This window comes from Odocoileus virginianus, chromosome 11, assembly GCF_023699985.2.
Source record: "Odocoileus virginianus isolate 20LAN1187 ecotype Illinois chromosome 11, Ovbor_1.2, whole genome shotgun sequence".
Lineage (NCBI taxonomy): Eukaryota > Metazoa > Chordata > Mammalia > Artiodactyla > Cervidae > Odocoileus > Odocoileus virginianus.
Window position 1 is genome coordinate 46,411,913 of NC_069684.1, and position 19,125 is coordinate 46,431,037.

General features: G+C 45.5%; 1 protein-coding gene across 1 annotated transcript; it reads right to left on the bottom strand.

Moving 5' to 3' along the window:
• Positions 1-15,071: 15,071 nt before the first annotated feature.
• C11H1orf202 (chromosome 11 C1orf202 homolog) lies at positions 15,072-15,994 on the bottom strand. Its single transcript, XM_070473749.1, has one exon. It carries the CDS (start codon positions 15,531-15,533, stop codon positions 15,072-15,074), a length of 462 nt encoding a protein of 153 aa, XP_070329850.1. The 5' UTR covers positions 15,534-15,994.
• Positions 15,995-19,125: the final 3,131 nt, after the last annotated feature.

Sequence of the window (19,125 nt, forward strand, 5' to 3'; positions counted from 1 at the left end):
TTGTCAAAAGGTTTTTCTGCATATATTATGGTGATCATATAATTTTTGTTCTTAAATTTATTAAGGTGATGTATCACACTAATTGATTTGCAGATACTGAACCATCTTTGCAGCCCTGGGATAAATCCCATTTGATCATGGTATATGATCCTTTTCATATATTGTTGAATTTGATTTGCTAATATTTTGTTGATAATTTTTGCCTCTATGTTCATCAGTGATATTGGCCTGTAATTTTCTTTTTCTGTGGTATCTTTGTCTATTTTTGGTATCAGGGTGATGCTGGCCTCATAGAATGAGTTCAGAAACATTCTTTTCTCTACAGTTTTTTTTTTTTCTTTTAATAGCTAGAAGGAATTGGGTGTTAACGCTTCTCTAAATGGTAGTAAATATTTGTGAAGGCATCTGGTTCTAGGCTTTTTTATTTAAGGGGAGTTTTTTTTTTATTCAATTTTATTACCAGTAATTGGTTAGTTCATAATCTATTTCTCCCTCTAGTAGTCTGCTGTTTCACTATAACTTGTCTGGATAGAGATGATGTTTCATTTACTCTGCTTGAGAGTTTTCTGGCTTCCTGAATCTGAAAAGCAATACTTTCAACAGCTTTGGAAAATTCTCAGCCATAATCCTGTTGAATATTTCTTCTTATCTATTCTAATATTGCTTTCTAGAATTCCAACTAGACTTTCATTACACCCTCCCCCTGTTCTATATCTCCTAACTTCTCTTTTATATATTCCCATTTCATAGTTTTTCTGTTCTGCATCCTGAGTAATATATGTGTATCTACTTTCCAGTTTTCTGTCTCTATCCTTAGCTTTGTCAGTCTGTTACTTTATCTGTCCACTGAGTTTTTTATTCCAGTTATATGTTCATAGTTATATGTTCATAGCATAGTTTTTTATTCCAGTTATATGTTCATAGCATGGTTATATGTTCATAGCATATTTAAATATTTTCCAAATCTTCTTAGTCATTAAATAATCTTTTGCTCCCTGCTTATACTTTTAAGCTTAATTTTCTTTAAGCATACTTTTTAAATTCCCTGCCTAATAAATCCAGTGTCTAAATGTTTATGTGCTTATTGCTGCTAGCTTCTTTTTTTCATGCTCATGCATAGACTGCCTTGCTTCTATGTGTGCTTCATAATTTTATTTTAAGGTGAGCTCATGTTCCCTGGAACTTTAACTATGGAGATTCCCTCAGGCCCATGCTGAAGTTGTGTTGCTCCCAAGAGGATTTACAAGAGCCTCTGCCAGCTGCGTATGGGACCAATCCATTCAGGATCACTTTAACTGAATTCTTCTCTTGACTTTTTGTATCACACTGCTTGCTGCATTTGACACACATATATCTGGAAATATTAAGGCTCAGGAAGCAGAAGTAGGGCCTGGGAAGAAAGAAGTAGACAAAAATTAAGGATTGCTGTTTTAAAATATATTATTACAATTGGAAAAACTTTAGATCTTTATATATAGTTGATAAAGGACCTAAGAGATGAGAGGATTCACAGATCATGGTCCAGCCTCTATTTCCCCAGAGTATATAGTGATCCTGCAGTCACGAAGTTCTTGGGTAAAATTATCTACCTCTGCAGATCATTTTATTCTGCTACACTGGGATAGACAATACCACTCTCAGGAGCAAATGGAAGATCCAGTTCTCACCTAGGGGTACAGTTCTTTTCTCAGGAGAAAGAAATAAGGTGAGCATCTGCTTTTCCTTTGTTTCCAGCTACTGTTTAACCCACATATGTTGCCATTTCTGTCCTCCTGTAACACAGAACTGACCGCACATCTCACTCAACAGGCAACAGTGAGAATCCACTGAGGTTAATTGCAGAACTGTTGGAACAGAACCTGGCATGTAGTAAATGTTCAGGGAATGCCAGTCAGTGCTGTTTAATCTGGAGTAAATCTTCTGAAGACTCTTCAGAGTCTCTTGGGCTGCAAGGAGATCCAACCAGTCCATCCTAAAGGAAATCAGTCCTGAATATTCATTGGAAGGATTGATGCTGAAGCTGAAGCTCCAATACTTTGGCCACCTGATGCAAAAAGTGACTCATTCAAAAAGACCTTGACACTGGGAAAGATTGAAGGCAGGAGGGGAAGGGGACGACAGAGGATGAGATGCTGGATGGCATCACCGACTCGATGGACATGAGTTTGAGCAAGCTCTGAGAGTTGGTGATGGATAGGTAAGCCTGGAGTGCTGCAGTCCATGGAGTCACAAAGAGTCGGTACAGCTGAGCGACTGAACTGAACTGAAATCTTCTGAAATTAGGGTATCCAAGGATTTCAAAGTAGTAATGATGGTGCCATGTATTAATTTTCAGTATAATTGCATTGCATTGTACTTTGTGTGTGATTCAGATTGCATCAAGTTAGTGTGATATACTGGTTACCTTGTGCTACTTGAAAGTCTTTGATTAATAAAGTGGGAAGAGGACTTCTCTGGTGGTGCAGTGGATAAGAATTTGCCTGCTAATGCAGGGGACAGGGGTTAAATCCCTGGTCCGGGAAGATTCCACATGCCACAAAGCAACTAAACCTGTGGGCCACAACTACTGAACCCACATGTTTCAGCTACTGAAACTCACGCGCCTAGAGCCTGTGCTCCACAACAAGAGAAACTACCGCAATGAGAAGTCCACCCACCGCAACAAAAAGTAGCCCTCTCTTGCTGCAACTAGAGAAAGCCCATATGCAGCCGTGAAGATCCAGCACCACCAAAAATAAAAAATAATAAAATAAAGTGAAAAAAAAATAAAGTTGGGAGAATGCTGCTGCTGCTGCTAAGTCGCTTCAGTTGTTGGGAGAATAAACTTAAGTAAAATACAATTTTTAAACATGAAAGAGCAAACTAGTAGAAGTAGCCAGGCAGATTACATGTTTCAAAACAGGATCCAGGGACTTCCCAGGTGGTCCCCTCCTCGTGGGGGAGCAGGCATCACCTGTGCGAGCCAGCTCCTGTCTCTCTCTAGGTGTGCACCTCAGCTCAGGGAGTGCTTCCCCCCAGGCCCCCAGTGGCCCTCGAGGCAGACATTTGTGTGGGTCGGTGACTACTCTGCATGGTCCTCTGTGACCTGCGCCAGCTACGGGGCCAGGTGACCCTGTAACAAGTCAGGCCTCAGCCACCCAGGAGCCCACTTGCTCGTTTCAGTCTCAGCATAGCAGCTCAGGGTGAGAGACTGTGAGGACACAAGGCCCTTCTGGCAGGACAGAGCCAGCATCAGGTGGGCAGGGACTCCAGTTTCACAGCCTTTTGAAGTGTGTGGGACTGTGTCACTGAGAACGTGCACTCCTGCTGGAGGGGACAAGGTCAGCACCAGGGAAAGACAAACACACATGTTAAGCAGACATGCCAAAGACACAAATCGCTTGTGAGACAGACTCAAAACTCAGAAGATGAGTTCAGTTCAGTTCAGTCACTCAGTCGTGTCCGACTCTTTGCGACCCCATGAATCAGCACGCCAGGCCTCCCTGTCCATCACCAACTCCCAGAGTTTACTCGAACTCATGCCCATCAAGTCGGTGATGCCATCCAGCCATCTCATTCTTGTCGTCCCCTTCTCCTCCTGCCCCCAATCCCTCCCAACATCAGGGTCTTTTCCAATGAGTCAACTCTTCGCATGAGGTGACCAAAGTACTAGAGTTTCAGAAGATGAGTCAAATATAGCTAATTAGTTAGTTAGCTGTGAAACATATTCAATATACAAATAAGTAGAACACATGTGTGCTAAACAGCAAGGATGGATAGGAGGACCAAAGAGGAACATGAAGTTCCAAATACTCATTATTCACTGTATGATACACTGGAACTCCATATACCACATGGTAAAACACATTTTTTTTTAACCAAATACTACAATATGGGAAAATGCAATCTAGGCACCAAAACTCACTAGATATATTCATGATGTACGTGAGGTACTCAGTAGTCATGAGTCTTAAATTGGTCATTACTTTTAAAATATTCCAGGTATGATAAGACACATGGTGTTCAGGTCACTAAGTTGTGTCCGACTCTCACCCTATGGACTGTAGCTGAACAGGTTCCTCTATCCATGGGATTTCCCAGACAAGAATACTGGAGTGGGTTGCCATTTCCTTCTTCAGGGGATCTTCCCCACCAAGAAATCAAACCTGTATGTCCTTTGTCTCCTGCATTGTAGATGGTCTCCTGCATTGCAGGCAGATGGGTTTTACCAGCTGAGCCCCAGGGAAGGCCAAACATGGTGAGACATGCAGACACAGAAATGACTGTCATGAAGAAAGACATTTTTATACTCACAAATCCCTAGAAACGGGCATGCTAGTCCACATGGGGAAGCACCAAGGGGAGTTAGGAGGCAGAACAAGCAAGAGGAAAGCATGGGCAAGAGGCTTTATTGCAGTTTTCCTAGAAAGAAACAGGTAAGGAAGGGTAGGCAAACCGAGGATGCAGAGGATTGGATAGTTTGAATAATTTCTGCAGGCTCTGGGTTATAGATACAGTCCCTAGTTTTCAACTGCCTGGCCCTGGGGTAGTTGAGGGCACAGGGATAGGGTCCTAGACTGTGGGAGCCTAGAGACTCTGAATTGATTATTTTCATATCAAAGACAAGATCATAGACAAGTTGCGGGTCATCTGGAGGAATTAGCTAACCCTGGGAGCAGCTGTCCCTCCCCAGGTCTGCAAAGCCCCAAAATGTCAAAGCATCATAAAATACAGAAAAGAAAAAAAAAAATGACTGACACAATCACCCCTTGGTGACACACCTCTGGCTCCAGCCTACCAGGCAAACTCTCCAGTGATTCCATAGGCAATGAATGAGCACAGCTGTGGCCAGGCAAGCTCGTCCTGCATCTCTCCTCAACAGAAGGAACACTGACCTCAAACATCTTCAGTCTGTCGAGCCACCTTGCTGTCCTCAGCTCTGGTCCTTACAACCCCTCCATCAGTGCAATGAGCTGACGCAGCGGAGAGACACATTGGGATTATCTCTGAAGCTGATGTGGCTCAAGCTTCAGGGCCCCTCACTCCCCAGACTCTTAGTGTTCCAGTGGGAGGGAATCCAGGCTGCTGTCTTGATGAACACTGCATAACCATGTGGTCTTTCCACCCCGTCTGTGTGTTAACCATCTCATCTTCGTTGCTTCACTGTATTTTCCTTTCTTTCTTTTTTGAATAATTATATTTATTATTTCTGGCTTTGCTAAGTCTTTGTTACTATGCGGGCTTTTCTCTAGTTGCGGTGAGCAGGGGCTACTCTCTAGTTGTGATGCAGGCTTCTCATTGCGGTGGCTTCTATTGTTGCAGAGCACGGGCTCTAGGATGTTCGGGCTTCAGTGGTTGCAATTCCTGGGCTCCAGGGCACAGGCTCAACAGTTGTGGCACACAGGCTTAGCTGTTCTACAGTAGCATGTGGGATCTTCCTGGATCATAGATCAAACCCGTGTCTCCTGCATTGGCAGGTGGGTCACACAGCCCCATGCTGTGTGTTTTCAAATGATTCGATTTACCGTGTCTCAACTCGGTCTCTCAGCTCTGTTTCTTGGGCTGGGAAAGCTGGCTTAGAGGCAGTCATGGGTTAAAGCTGCCTCTCCCTCCCTTGGCTGCTTCACAAAAGGGAGTTTGGGGGCAAGAGACAGCCTTTAATTTTCAATCAGCCTCGACCATCAGTGTGCAGGTTGCAGGGCCTGAGGTTTACATAATATGAAAGTCAGCGTGTGTCTGGAATGAGAAAAAGAAGTTAAAGCAAGTTACCGGAGTCTTAGAGATTCTGGCTCTTTAGTTTTTGTTTTGTTTCTCAGACCTCTTTAGTCAGTTTACCAGAAACACTTGTATGGGAAAGGTCCCTGATCACTACCCACCTCCTTCTCCACCAGGACACTGGGGGCCTGACCATTGAGGGCTGAATGTTCATACTCCTTGCTCACAGTGGGAGAAGACAGGGACTAGTCCCAGCCCTGACGTGTGGGACAAATTCACTTCCTTCCTCTGAGGCCGAGTTCCCTCCTCTGTAAAAGAAGGAGATTGCTGGTCCCCACAGTCACTGTCTTCTGGTGTAGGGTAACATGCACAGGCAGCTTCAGCATTGTTGTTCAGTCATTAAGTCATGTCTGACTCTTTGCGACCCCATGCGCTGAAGTATGCCAGGCTTCCCTGTCCTTCACTAACTCCCAGAGTCTGCTCAGACTCATATCCATTGATTCGATGATGCCATCCAACCATCCCATCCTCTGTTGTCCCCTTCTCCTCCTGCCCTCAATCTTTCCCAGCATCAGGGTCTTTTCCAATGAGTTAGATCTTTGCATCAGGTGGCCAAAGTATTGGAGCTTCAACATCAGTCCTTCCAATAAATGTTCAGGGTTGATTCCCTTCAGGATTGACTAGTTTGATCTCCTTGCTGTCCAAGGGACTCTTAAGAGTCTTCTCTAGCACCACAGTTCAAAAGCATCAATTCTTCGTCTCTCGGCCTTTTTTATGGTCCAATTCTCACATCCATACATGATTCCTGGAAAAACCACAGCTTTGACCATATGGACCTTTGTCAGCAAAATGATGTCTCTGCTTTTTAATATGCTGTCTAGGTTTTGTCACAGTTTTTCTTCCAAGGAGCAAAGCATCTTTTAATTTCATGGCTGCAGTCACCATCTGCAGTAATTTGGAGCCCAAGAAAATAAAGTCTGTCACTGTTTCCAATTTTTCCCCATCTATGTGCCATGAAGTGATGGGACCAGACCCATGATCTTAGTTTTTTGAATGCTGAGTTTTAAGCCAACTTTTTCACTCTCCTCAGAAGACTCTGCCGTTAGAATGGTATCATCTAAATATCTGAGGTTGCTGATATTTCTCCTGGCAATCTAAATTCCAGCCTGTGAGTCATCCAGCTTGGCATTTCACATGGTGTACTCTGCATAGAAGTTAAATACACAAGGTAACAATATACAGCCTTGAGAAACCCTTTTCCAATTTTGAACCAGTCTGTTGTTTCATGTCCTGTTCTAACTGTTGCTTCTTGTCCTGCATACAGGTTTCTCAGGAGACAGGTAACGTGGTCTGATACTCCACCTCTTTAAGAATTTTTCACAGTTTGCTGAGCTTCAGCATAGGCTCAGGAAAGGGCCAGCCTGACCCAGGAGGTGGGCCTTAAGAGAGAAGAGGAGGTGAGCCAATGACCCACCGAGGCCTCCCCAAAAGCTCCCAGGCCCCCAAGGTGCTCCCCAAGTTGCAGGCATAAGAATCTTCTGGGAAGCTTAAAACACAGATTCCCTAGGTGATTCCCTGGGCATCACCTCCCAGTAGTCTAAGTCAACGGACTGATGGAGCCCATTATAATATCTTTCATAGTAGTTTCACTGCCCTTAAAACCGTCTGTGGTTTGCCTAGTCATCCCTTCCTCCCTCTCCCCAACCAAGCTCCTGACAACCATTGCTCTTTTTACTGTGTCCATAGTTTTATCTTTTCCATGATGTCACATAATTGTCAAAATCCATAGGATGAACACAAAAGTAAACCCTAATGTAAGCCACGGCAAGTGGTAAACTTTCAATTAATAGTAGTTATTCTTGGGCTTCCCTGGTGGTTCAGTGGTAAAGAACTTGCCTGCTAATGCAGGAGAAACCAGTTTGATCCCTGGACCAGGAAGTTCCCACAGGCCAAGGAGCAACGAAGCCTGCGTACCACAACTACTAAGCCCGAGCTCTTGAGCCCCGGAACCACAACCACTGAAGCCTGTGCTCCACAGAGAAACCACTGCAGTGAGAAGCCCACTCATCACAGCTAGAGAGCAGCCCCCGCTCACCACAGCCAGGGAAAAGCCTGCACAGCAGCAAAGACCCAGAGCGGCCAAGAATTAAAAATAAGTTAAAAAATTTAATTAATCTAAAACAGACCAGAGACCTAAACATAGGAGCTAAAACTGTAAAGTTCATAGAAGAAAACATTAGATTTGGCAATGATTTCTTGGCTATGACAACAGAAGCACAAACAAGAAAAGAAATAAATTGGACTACACCAAAATTTTAAACTTCTGTGCATCAAAGAACACAAATCAGTACAGTGAAAAGGCAACCTACAGAATGGGAGAAAATATTCTCAAATTATATATATATATTATATATAGTAAAAGTATATAGTAATATATATGTATATGTATGCATATATATAGTAAAAGAACTCCTACAATTGAAGGGAAAAATTCAATTAAAAAATGGGCAAAGAGCTAGAATAGACTTTTTTCCAAAAAAGATTAAAAGATATGCAAATAAACAATAAACACATGAAAAGATGTGCAACATCACCAATCATGAGGGAAATGGAAACCAAGAGCATATAAAATTCTACCTTACACCCATTAGAATAGCTACAGTCAAAAAGACGAAGAAGAAAACAGAAAATGTTACTGAGCAAGGGCTTGCTGCCCCTCGTACATTGAAGCCAACACTGACATCAACTTTTGAGAAAAGAAAAAGGTTTGTTGTAAGACTGACCAGCAAGGAGACAAGAAGCAAGGCTCAAATCTGTCTCCCTAGTCCAGGGTTGGGGCAGAACATAAGGCGTTGGGGCAGAAGCTGACTGACCAGACTCTAACCAGTCTGTATATATGTTAACCAAGATACTCGGGCTGCTCGGAAGCTGGGTTATCCTTATTGAAGAACTTCTAGTCTGTGGCTCTGGTGACAAGAGTCCTATTCTTTGAGTTCCATAGACTGAAGATTCTTGGTTCTGGGGTCATCCTAGAAACATGGGTCCCCTCTTGCTCATGGGCAGTGCTGTCTCTGTAAGATAACTACAGGTTTGATTAATCAACAATGTGCTTTAAGGAATCAGAACCAGTTTAAGCGAATCCACGCTTTATGTGCTTTTTCACTAACAAGTGGTGAGGAATTCAGAAAACTGGAACACTGATGCTCCAATTCTTGGTGGGAAGGTAAAGCGATTCAGCCACTATAGAAAACAGTATGGTTATTCCTCAAAAACTTAAAAATAGAATATGATCCAGCACTTCCAGGTGTGTACGCAAAAAATTGAAAGCAGGGCCTTAAAGAGGTATTTGTACATCCCTGTTCATAGCAGCATTATTCACTTCACAATAGCCAAAAGTTGAAGAAACCCAAGTGTTCCTGACAGATAAGCAAAATGTGGTATGTACATACAGTTGTAATATTATTCAGCTTTAGAAAAGAAGGAAATTCTGATATATGCTGCAACATGGAACCTAAAGGACTTTATGCTAAGTGAAATAAGCCAAGCGCAAAAGGACAAATACTGTGCGATTCCTGTTTTAGAATATACCTAGAATATTCTAAATATACCTAGTCAAGTGCATAGACACAAAAAGTAGAACCATAGTTGCAAGGAATTGGGAGGGTGTGTGTAACTGGAATGAACTTGGATCTGCTTGCTTATCATGCAGCAGAGTCAGTTTACTGACACCTGGTTGAGGTGAAGGACAGTACAGTGGGTATTGCAGGTACCAAGCAAGAAGGAGCAGTTTATGCCCCAAAGACCTGAACTCCCTGATGGCTTTCAGGGAAGAGTTTTTAAAGGCAGCACTTGTGGTAAGGACTGCAGGGTGCTTGACTTTCTTTGATTGATTGGTGTTGAGGTAACAGGATGATGTTTCAGGAATCTTAATCATCAGCCTTCTGGTTCCAACCAGCCTGAGAGCTAGTGCTTATGCCCAGCATGCTCCAGCTGGGTAGGGTCTTAGTTAACACAGAACAACCCTGCAGACACGTCAAATTGTTATGTAGGAACCAGGACTCTGTTTTACCACTAACCTATTGTCATTACTCTTCTTTTAAAAAAAAAATTATTTATTTATTCAGCTGTGCCAGAATAAGTTGCAGCACGCAGGATCTTCGATATTCATTGCAGCATGCCGGATCTTTAGCTGTGGCATGGGGAATCTAGTTCCGTGACCAGGAATCAAACCCAGGTCTCCTATGTTAGGAGTGTGGAGTCTTAGCCACTGGACCACCAGGGTAGTCCCCATCATTACTCTTCTTGCTTAATTGCTTTTTCTTAGTTTCTGCTTTCCCTCACTTCCCCAATTAATAATTGCTTGTGCCTGCTCTTTGGAACTCAGGGAAAACCTAGGAAACTAACGCCTTCTTTCTGCAAAGAAGAAACAAGGGACATGGAGGAGTTTTGTACCTGGGAAGGCCCTGCAGGATCCTGCTAGGTTTCCAGGGGAGGATGGAAAGTTGTTGTTTAAGGGAGGCAGAGTTTCAGCTTCGCAAAATGAAAAGGGTTCTAGAGATGGCTGGTGTTGATAGTTACACAATGACGTGAATGTGCTTAATACCACTTAAAATGGTTCAGAGTGATCTCGGTGGCCTCAACCTGCAGCCGCTTGAAGCAGGACTTTGGTTCCCAGGCCAGAGACTGAAGTCAGGGCACCGCAGTGAGAGTACTGAATCCTAACCACTAGACCACGAGGACTGGAGACAAGGTCCTGGCCCATTAGCTTTGTAGAAATGCATTTCCACAAAAAGACAGAACGTTGTGAAACAAGTGTTTCTAGGAGGAAAAACAAGTACATTCACACGGGCAGACTCAGAGTTGCACCCTCGTGGTAGTTTGAATCACTTATATGGGGCATTTCTTCCAGGTTTCCTCTGGCTAGTCATCTTGCACTGAGTCCATATTTGGTTTATCTCAGAGGCCTCCCCTGTGTGTGTGAGCATCTCTTAGCCAAAATGGATTCTAGTGAAAGGCCCTATGGCGTCCCTGGTGGCAAGGATGGTAAAGAATCTGCCTGCAACATTGGAGACTTAGGTTCAATCCCTGGGTCAGGAAGACCCCCTGGAGAAGGGAATGGCAACCCACTCCAGTATTCTTGGGCCTGCAATGCAGGAGATCCAGGTTGAATCCCTGGGTTGGGAAGAGGCCTATGAGAAGGTTGACATCACCTATGAGGTGGCATACCCTTCCTTTTTGACCCCTGAGGAGCCTTTCTGCACATATGTCATCAGGAAGTTCTCCTCAACCTCAAGAATGTGTGGTCTCTTTATCTGGGAAAGGATCAGTTCTTCCTTCATCTTAAAGTATCTGTCCACAGGGGACAGACTCCAGTTGCTCAACCTGGGGGCCATCTATCTCCTGACCTCAAGATAATAAACTTCGTGTCTATTTTACCACAATTAGAAGTATTTTTTAAATGATTCAAGTCACAGAGTCATTGTTAGGAACATAGCATTGTGACATAGGTTTGACCTCTGAGTCGAAAATCCACTGGAGGATGGTACGGCAACCCAGGCCGGTGGGATCTTGGGCAGGCTACATCCATGGGGTTGCAAAGAGTCGGACACAACTGAAGCGAGTTAGCAAACACACACAAATGTAAATAAAGCAATTCTACCTGTTCCCATATAAATCAGATGGGGGGAGTGGAAAGGCATCTTAAATCTTACTTCTCTCCCTTGGCTTCCCAGGTGGCTCAATGATACAGAATCCACCTGCCAAGCAGGAAATGCAGGTTTGATCCCTGGGCTGGGAAGATCCCCTGGAGAAGAACATGGCAACCCACTCCAGTATTCTTATGTGTAGAATCCCATGGACAGAGGAGCCTGGTAGGCTACAGTCCATAGGGTTGCAAAGAGTCGGACACAGCTTGGCGACTAAACAACACCAAAGTCCCTTGGTGGGAGAAGTCTACCTCACATGCCTAACCCTGGGCCTCGATATATCCTTTGGAGCCCCCTGGCAGAGCAAAGCCTGGAACTCTGAGCAGGCTGGCCTATTAGTGAGCTGAGACTCCTCCTCTTGGGCTCCTCACTGGTAACCCAAATCAACAGCCTGCCTCCCTTCTCTTTCAGAGGGTAAAGCATTTTAAGCTCTCTCTTGAACAGTCTCTAAAACCAAGTAGGACTCTGTGAGGCCTTCCCAATACAAAAGCGTTACAATATACCCCCTTGCTCGTTTGTAGGAAAAAGACTTCAGTCTCATAGACCTTCCCTAATTCCAAAGGGCAGATTCAAACAGTTACTAATTAAGGAAGTGAAAGGATGCAGAAACAAAGGAAAGGCAGTCAGAAAACAATTGTGCAGCAATAAAGCCCAGTCCTAGTTCCTCAAGAGATATAGTGATATGTCATGGTGTATATGACAATATATCTTTTGAGTTCTACAGGAACCAAGGCCCCCCACCCTGGTGGAGGATGGTAACTTCGGGGTGAGTACCAGATTCCTGGAACACCATTACCTCTCTACCAACCAATCAGAAGAAAGTCACACACCCTGCAGCCTTCACCCCAAATTTTGCCTATAAAAACCCTTCCCTAAGAGGGGGCTCAAGAGAAGTAGGGGGACAAGCCTGTCCCAGAACTACCTCAAGGTCTGTGGTCTCCTGGCTCCTTACAGCAAACATTTTTCCCCTTGAAGTGGCCTGAAGCAGAGCTACCTTACAGAAATCTGGGGTTAGAGAAGCCTTGGCAAGAGGCAATGAAAAGAGTTTAACTTAAGACCCAACCTGACTTACCTCCTCTGGGCAAGAGACATGCTTCTGGAATATCTGCACCAGAAAACCCTCAACCAAAAGTGCCTGAATAATGAGAGGCTGCATTTCTTTGTATTGGTTTTCGATTCAAAGGAAAAGGCATATAGGAGGAAGAACAAATCACAAACTGATACTGCTCCAGCCCCAGAGGATCAGAAGTTAACACTGTCACCAGGAAATACTCTAAAATTCCAGGGGAAGGAGGGTATAGTGGGAGAAGAAACCACCAGCAGGTATTCTACCCCAGCACCCTGATGTAGCATCCACACCCAAAGGCCATGTTTCTGCTGAAGATGGGCTTTGGCAGGATATACCCCCTGGTATGGGGCTTCCCAAGTGGCACTAGTGGTAAAGAATCTGCCTGCCAATGCAGGAGACGCTGGAGATAAGGGTTCAATCGGGAAGATCCCCTAGAAGAGGGCATAGCAACCAATTCCAGTATTCTTGCCTGGAGATTCCCATGGACAGAGGAGTCTGGTGGACCACAGTTTGTGGGGTCACAAAGAGTCGGACAGGACTGAAGTGACTTAGCAAGCATGTGCATACTGGCTGGTATAATAATAGCCCAGAGAAGTGGTAGAAGCTACCACTCTCTTGGCCTAGGAGGAATTCATTATAACCAACTGTCAAGAGGAACCGATCACAGGCAGACAGCACTACCAAATGTGTAAGGTTTTATGTGGACAGAACGAGAAGATGGAACAAATTCTCTAAGATAAACATTTACATTATGTCATGTACTTATATACAGAGCTGACATGAGTGTGTATGCACATATGTGTGAATTAGTGGAAATGTGTCCACACAGACCCAGGCACAGCCTAGACCAATTTCCTTAGCCTCATGAAGAAGATATATTGTAGAGACCATGGCCTATCAGTCAAAACAAAAAGGCACAGCTACATTCAAATTAAGGATCAGAAAAAATTAACTCTGCTTTAGTTTGGCTCTTTCCTCTCTGAAATAAATAAACCCAGGAAACATTAAACAGTTGGAATTTCTTACATATTATTCAACAGCACCTCTGTTTTGGTATTTGAGGATTCAGTAATCTGATATTCTTTTAATAGCTTCTCCTTTTATGGTCTCTTAGTTTCAACCTCTCCAAGCAAGGAAGATTCCATTGGGCTGCTCCCTATGGAACAGCGTGTAATTCAGGCATCTTGAGATCCCTGGTTCAATCAGCTATAAGGCAAGATAGCCAGATTGGCTTTCTTATAAGGATGGATGCTGACTATGAAGCTTAATGGCTTTTCTGTTGAAAATGCATTCCCCTATCCCAACCCTATAGATAATCTAAGCTGTCTGGATGATGCTAGAAATTAAAAAAAAAAAAAATTAGTAGAAGTACAAAATACACCTAACCTCAATCACAGAGAATTGTGTCCTGTAGGACGTCCCTTCCTGGTCCCAGCTTTCTGGCCTATGCCTTGCTTTTTTCTGCTGTTCTGAGATTCCTAGGTTCTGATCTCCAGAGTCCTCATTCCTTCCTTACCACAGCAATGAACTGAACAACGGATGGTCCTCCATGCCGGCTTCCCCAAGATGACTTTCTAGGTCAAGGGCATGGGGAGACCCTGGAAGGCCTCAGGAGCTCCCCAACATCAGCAACGTCAAGTGAAGAACCTGAAGGCCCACTGCTCAGCGTCTCTAGTTTGTTTAAAGCACTGCTTTGGTCAGGTGGGGCAGGAAGGGAGGACAGTAGGGTCAATAGTGGTCTGGGAGTAGCCCGGGGAGAGACAATTATACTGGTTTAATAAATACCTTGACTGCATACAGCTCTTTTAGTGTACTTTGAGCACTTTCGCTTCTAATATTGTACTTTCATCCTCGCAGGCCTGTAGGTACAGAGTATCATTAGCAAGTTTTTATTGATGAGGAAGAGGAAGAAGTTAAAGACGCATCCAGGAATCTCCCGGATTCCTCTCCCTTAGCACTTTTATCTCCAGCACAAGTTTTCAAACTCCCGCATTAGCCCCCGGGCCTTGGCCCTAATGTGGGTTTACACGGGTTCATAAACGCCTGTTATCGAAAGATCAAAGCAGGATTTGCTCTTGCTAGTGTGAGGTGAAGACCTCGAGCATCCCTGTTTAAAAGAAAAACAAAACTGTTTTAATCCCAGAGGGCCTGCCTCCAGTTGAAGGCCACTGCCCCGCCCACCTTCTTCTGGGGTGTTCAGGGAAAGATGAGCCCCCGCTTCCTTTTTCAGCTCTTCCTTGCCTGACAGCAATGGCCAGAGAATACGCAGGGACCGGAGGGATCCCGGGGCCTCCGCGGCGACTACCTCCTCATCCGTCACTGCATCTAGGCCCCAGCCCCGAGAGAAGGAGAAGCAAGCCGGGTCACTTCACTAAAACTTTGGTTTCAAATGAATGCCCACCCCCCCCCCCCACCCCATCCCTGCCAGGAAAAAAAAAAAAAACCACACCCGCATTCCTTCATTCAAATGGAACTGGGTTTATTTTCATATCTTGTCTTTACTAAACAAAACAAACTCAAAGCTCTGGGTGCAGGAGGCGGGGCAGGGTTCCGGACGGCCGCGGCCTAGTCCCGGGCCTGCGCGCTTTCCGGGCGGCCGCGGCCTAGTCGCGGGCCTGCGCGCGGTCCAGCACCAGCAGCGGGATCTCCTCCAGGCTCTCGCACCGCTCCGCGCGCCGCAGGTAGCGCCGCCGCCACGCCACCAGCCTCTGCAGCAGCTTCCGCAGGCCCGCGGGGCCCCAGCGGCCGCACTCCTGGGCCGTTGGCCCGGGCCTCGCGTACCGCGCCTTCTTCCTGCGCGGGCCGCGGGCCGCACCCCGCCGGAAGAGCCGCCGCCAGCACCAGCAGCCCGAGCAGGAGCCGCCGTCGCCGGCCGCGCGCCGCCCCGCCGCCTCGGGCTCGGCGCGCAGCGGGCCGTCCCGCTTGAGGGGCGCCATCCTCTCCAGCAGCCCGTGCCGCACACCGCCGCGCCGGGTGCAGCTGGGCGGCGCGTCCGCCATGCCGGGCCCGGGCCTCTCCTGCGAGCGCGTCGGACTAGGGCCACGGCCTGAGACTCGGGAACACATGGGCCTGGCGGCCAGACAGCGGCCTCAGGACGCGACAGGGCCGCTCAAGGCCTTTCTGTCCCTTCCCGGGTGTGCCCAGAGGCCTTCCCCTGTAGACGTTACCAAGGAGACCCGAACGCTGACCGCACAATGCCGGGTTGAGGCATGCTCTCCGGGTACCGAGCACGAACCCTATCGCAGGATCCAGAGTCCCACATGGTTCCTCCACCCGCCAGTAAACCTGCCGAGTTCGCCGTTGAGTGGTCTTCAGACAGGACCTCCAACAGGCCAGAAGGGCCCTAGGAGGCTCCCGAGGTCCACAGCCACATTTACCGCCGTAGGCTGCGCAGCCTTCACTGATCACACGCTCCTGTTGCCCTGGAGACTTTCAATAGTTTGTGGACTGGCTTCAGATGTCTGTATTTTTCAGCCAGCAGGGAACCACAGTTTCTGGGAAACTCTCAAAACCTGATTTTCTTCATCTGGCCTTACCTAAACATTTCTTTCCTTGTAGGATTATCACTGATTTTTTTCTTTTTCCCTAGTAATTTTTTCTGATGGCACACATAAGATTTTTAAGGAATTTTTGAAAAACACGAATACAAAAAACAAAACATTTTTTCCTGCTTCTTTGTATACATTTTTGCATTTGTTAATTTCCTTAAATTCAAGTAAGAAAAAGCTAAAATAATGGCTACCATGTATCATGCTTATATGTGCTAAGCACTCTAATAATATTTTGCATAATTTTCCTGGTTTATTTTGTAGCCCACTGACAAATGAGCAGGCTCAGGAGTGAGTCTGTTTGAGTTTGAATTCTGGCTCTCACAGTTACTAGCTTTAACTTTGGGCAAGTTACTTAAACCTGTTAGTGCTGCAGTTTATTCATTTGTAAAACTGACATAATAACAATCCTACCTCTTTGGGAGTTGTTGTGGGAATTAAATGAGATAAAATACATAAAGCACTTAGGCACCTGTTAAGTGTGCAATAAGTCAATATTTATACAATCCTCGCAACAATTCAAAGTGGTTCCCAAATGAAAAATTCCCACTTTGCTGATTGAGAAAACTAAAGCTTGGAGAGGTGAAATCATTTACCTGAGATAACATAACTTATAAACTAAGGAGTTATGATTTGAACCCCAGATTCTTTGAACCCAGGATAGTAAATGACTGCTGCTATTGAGCTTTCAACTGTTCACCCTACCAGTATAGCATTCCTTCTTCTAGTACATTTATCCTCAAAAATGTCCACAGTTTATAGTTAGGGGTCAACATTTAATACTTGTGTAACAATTTGGATAAAAACAACACAAAACAGGAGGAGGGGGGAAAAAACTCAGCTATTCACTCCTTTTTTGGAGCAAGTTTAAAATCTTCTAATCATCTTGACAGGAGCCTTTCCATTCCATCACCCCTGAGCACAGCCTAACAGTAAATATCCCCCTCACCTTGGCCTGACTGCACAGAACCAAACCCCACGAGCCATTTCCCTTTAAGAACTGCTTTATGTTTTAGTTGCTCCTTCCCCAACTCTCCATGGATGCCTCTTTCTTGTATTCAGGCCATCTGTGCTTCCTGCCACCCAAACCAAAGAGTGAGCACAAGGTAAGTCCTAGTTGATACAATTGGTAGTGAAACAAGCCCCAACTCAGATTGTTTACATGTACAGTGCAAGAAAGAGCAGCAAGGACACCAGCTCCCCACAGCCGTACACAGGGCAGCACTGGAACAGAAGGGCCAGGTGACCGCAAAGCAAAGCCCGTTTCTGAGAAGCTGATGCCATGCTGCAGCTAGTTTACAGGCTGCAACTGGGCCCAAGAGCCGGAGGACAGGGCAGAAAGTCTCATGCATCATGGGAACTGAGAGGGGATAAGAAACTGTCTCACAACAGCCTCCTAGGAAGAAAGGAGGCAAGTAGAAAATGGTCATGGTGCTCCTTATAAGCCTTGCATGCCCTCACGCTCCAGGAAGATTACAGAGTGTTCTGCCAAGATTTAGATTCAGCAACAAGTCAAGCCTGGCCTGTGTCCTATGTGGATGTGTACAAGGTCCTCAGGGCACCATGACGGAGCCATTTCCCTTCACAAGCCAACTCACATGCTTCCGGAATCTTTTTCTGGCTGTTATGAACTGAATTCTGTTCCGCCCTCCCACCAAAGTTCAGATATTGAAGTCTGAACCCCTAGAACCTCAGAATGTGACTATATTTGAAGATAGAGTCCAAATAGGTACTAAGTTACAATGAGGTGATGATGATGAGCAGTAATCCAATATGACTGATGTCTTTATATGAAGCTTAGGACACAGACACTCAGAAAGGGAAGACCATGTGAAGACACAGGAAGAAAGTGACCTCCTACAAGCCAAGGAGAGAGGCTGCATAAGAAACCAAACCTGCCAACACCTTGATTTTGGACTTCCAGCCTCCAGAATTGTGAGAAAATGAATTTCTATTGTTTAGCCACCTGATCTATGGTATTTATGGCAACCCTAGCATTAACGTACTGGCTGACTGGCTTTGCCTCCTATTTTATTCTGCCTCAAATCCCCTTATTGTTCCTCAGTCATTCCATTCTGCCAGGAAGGATCTCCTTAGTACCTCTGTGCACAGGCTCCTCCTTGTAAAGGTTCACTGTAGGGATGCCCTTTGTGTGACTCCTGCCAGGCCCATGCATCTGCCATGCTCTGAGGCCCCTGTGTGCCCAGGCCACATGGAAAGTCTGGGCAGCCTCAAACAGAGCCTCGGGCCTGACTTAGAGTTTGGAATTCTTAGATGCCTGTCACCCGCACAGCTACTCAGTCCTAGAGGACACTGGGTCTAGGGTTGCCAGATAAAATACAGGATGCTTAGTTAAATTTGAATTTCAGGACTTCCCTGGTGGTGCAGTGGATAAGAATCTGCTGCCAGTGCAGGGGACACAGGTTCATCCCTGGTCTGGGAAGATTCCACATGCCATGGAGCAGCTAAAGCCCAACTATTGAGCCTTTGTGCTGCAACTACTGAAGCCCACATTCCTAGAGCCTAAAACCCGTGCTCTGCAACGAGAGAAGCCACCAGGGTGAGAAGCCCCTGCTCACGGCAACTAGAGAAAGCCCTGAATGCAGCAACAGAGACCTAGCACAGCCAAATAGAAATTAATTAGTTAAAATAAAATAAATAAAAATTAGTTTTTAAAATTTGAATTTCAGATAGTCAACAAATAGTGTTTTAGAATAAGTGTATCCTAAATATTGCATAGGCTGTACGTCTATTAAAGAATTATTGACCTGAAACACAAATTTAACAGGGTTTCTGTATTTTCACTTGCTGCCCTACTAGGGTCCTGCGGAGAGTCCAGGGCACACTCCATTAAGGCACTTTGAGGGCGTTTCCTCCAGGTCCCTCAGCGCATCTCCTGGACCCAACGCTAGCCAGAGGCTGCAGCACTCCCTATAGCCTGGAAGCCCAGCAGAAGCAGGCTTTTCAGGCCCACCTTGTCCTAGTCCACATACCCAGAATAGCACCAGAGACCTGGAGTCCCCAAAATTAGGAAGAGCAAGAAGGGACAACAGAATTAGACAGAGTCTTTGGCACCCCCCAAACCCAGAAAAAGAGGCAGAATAGCATG

Coding starts and splice junctions, on each gene's coding strand:
- C11H1orf202 (XM_070473749.1), bottom strand. CDS start 15,533: ATGTGTTCCCGAGTCTCAGGCCGTGGCCCTAGTCCGACGCGCTCGCAG.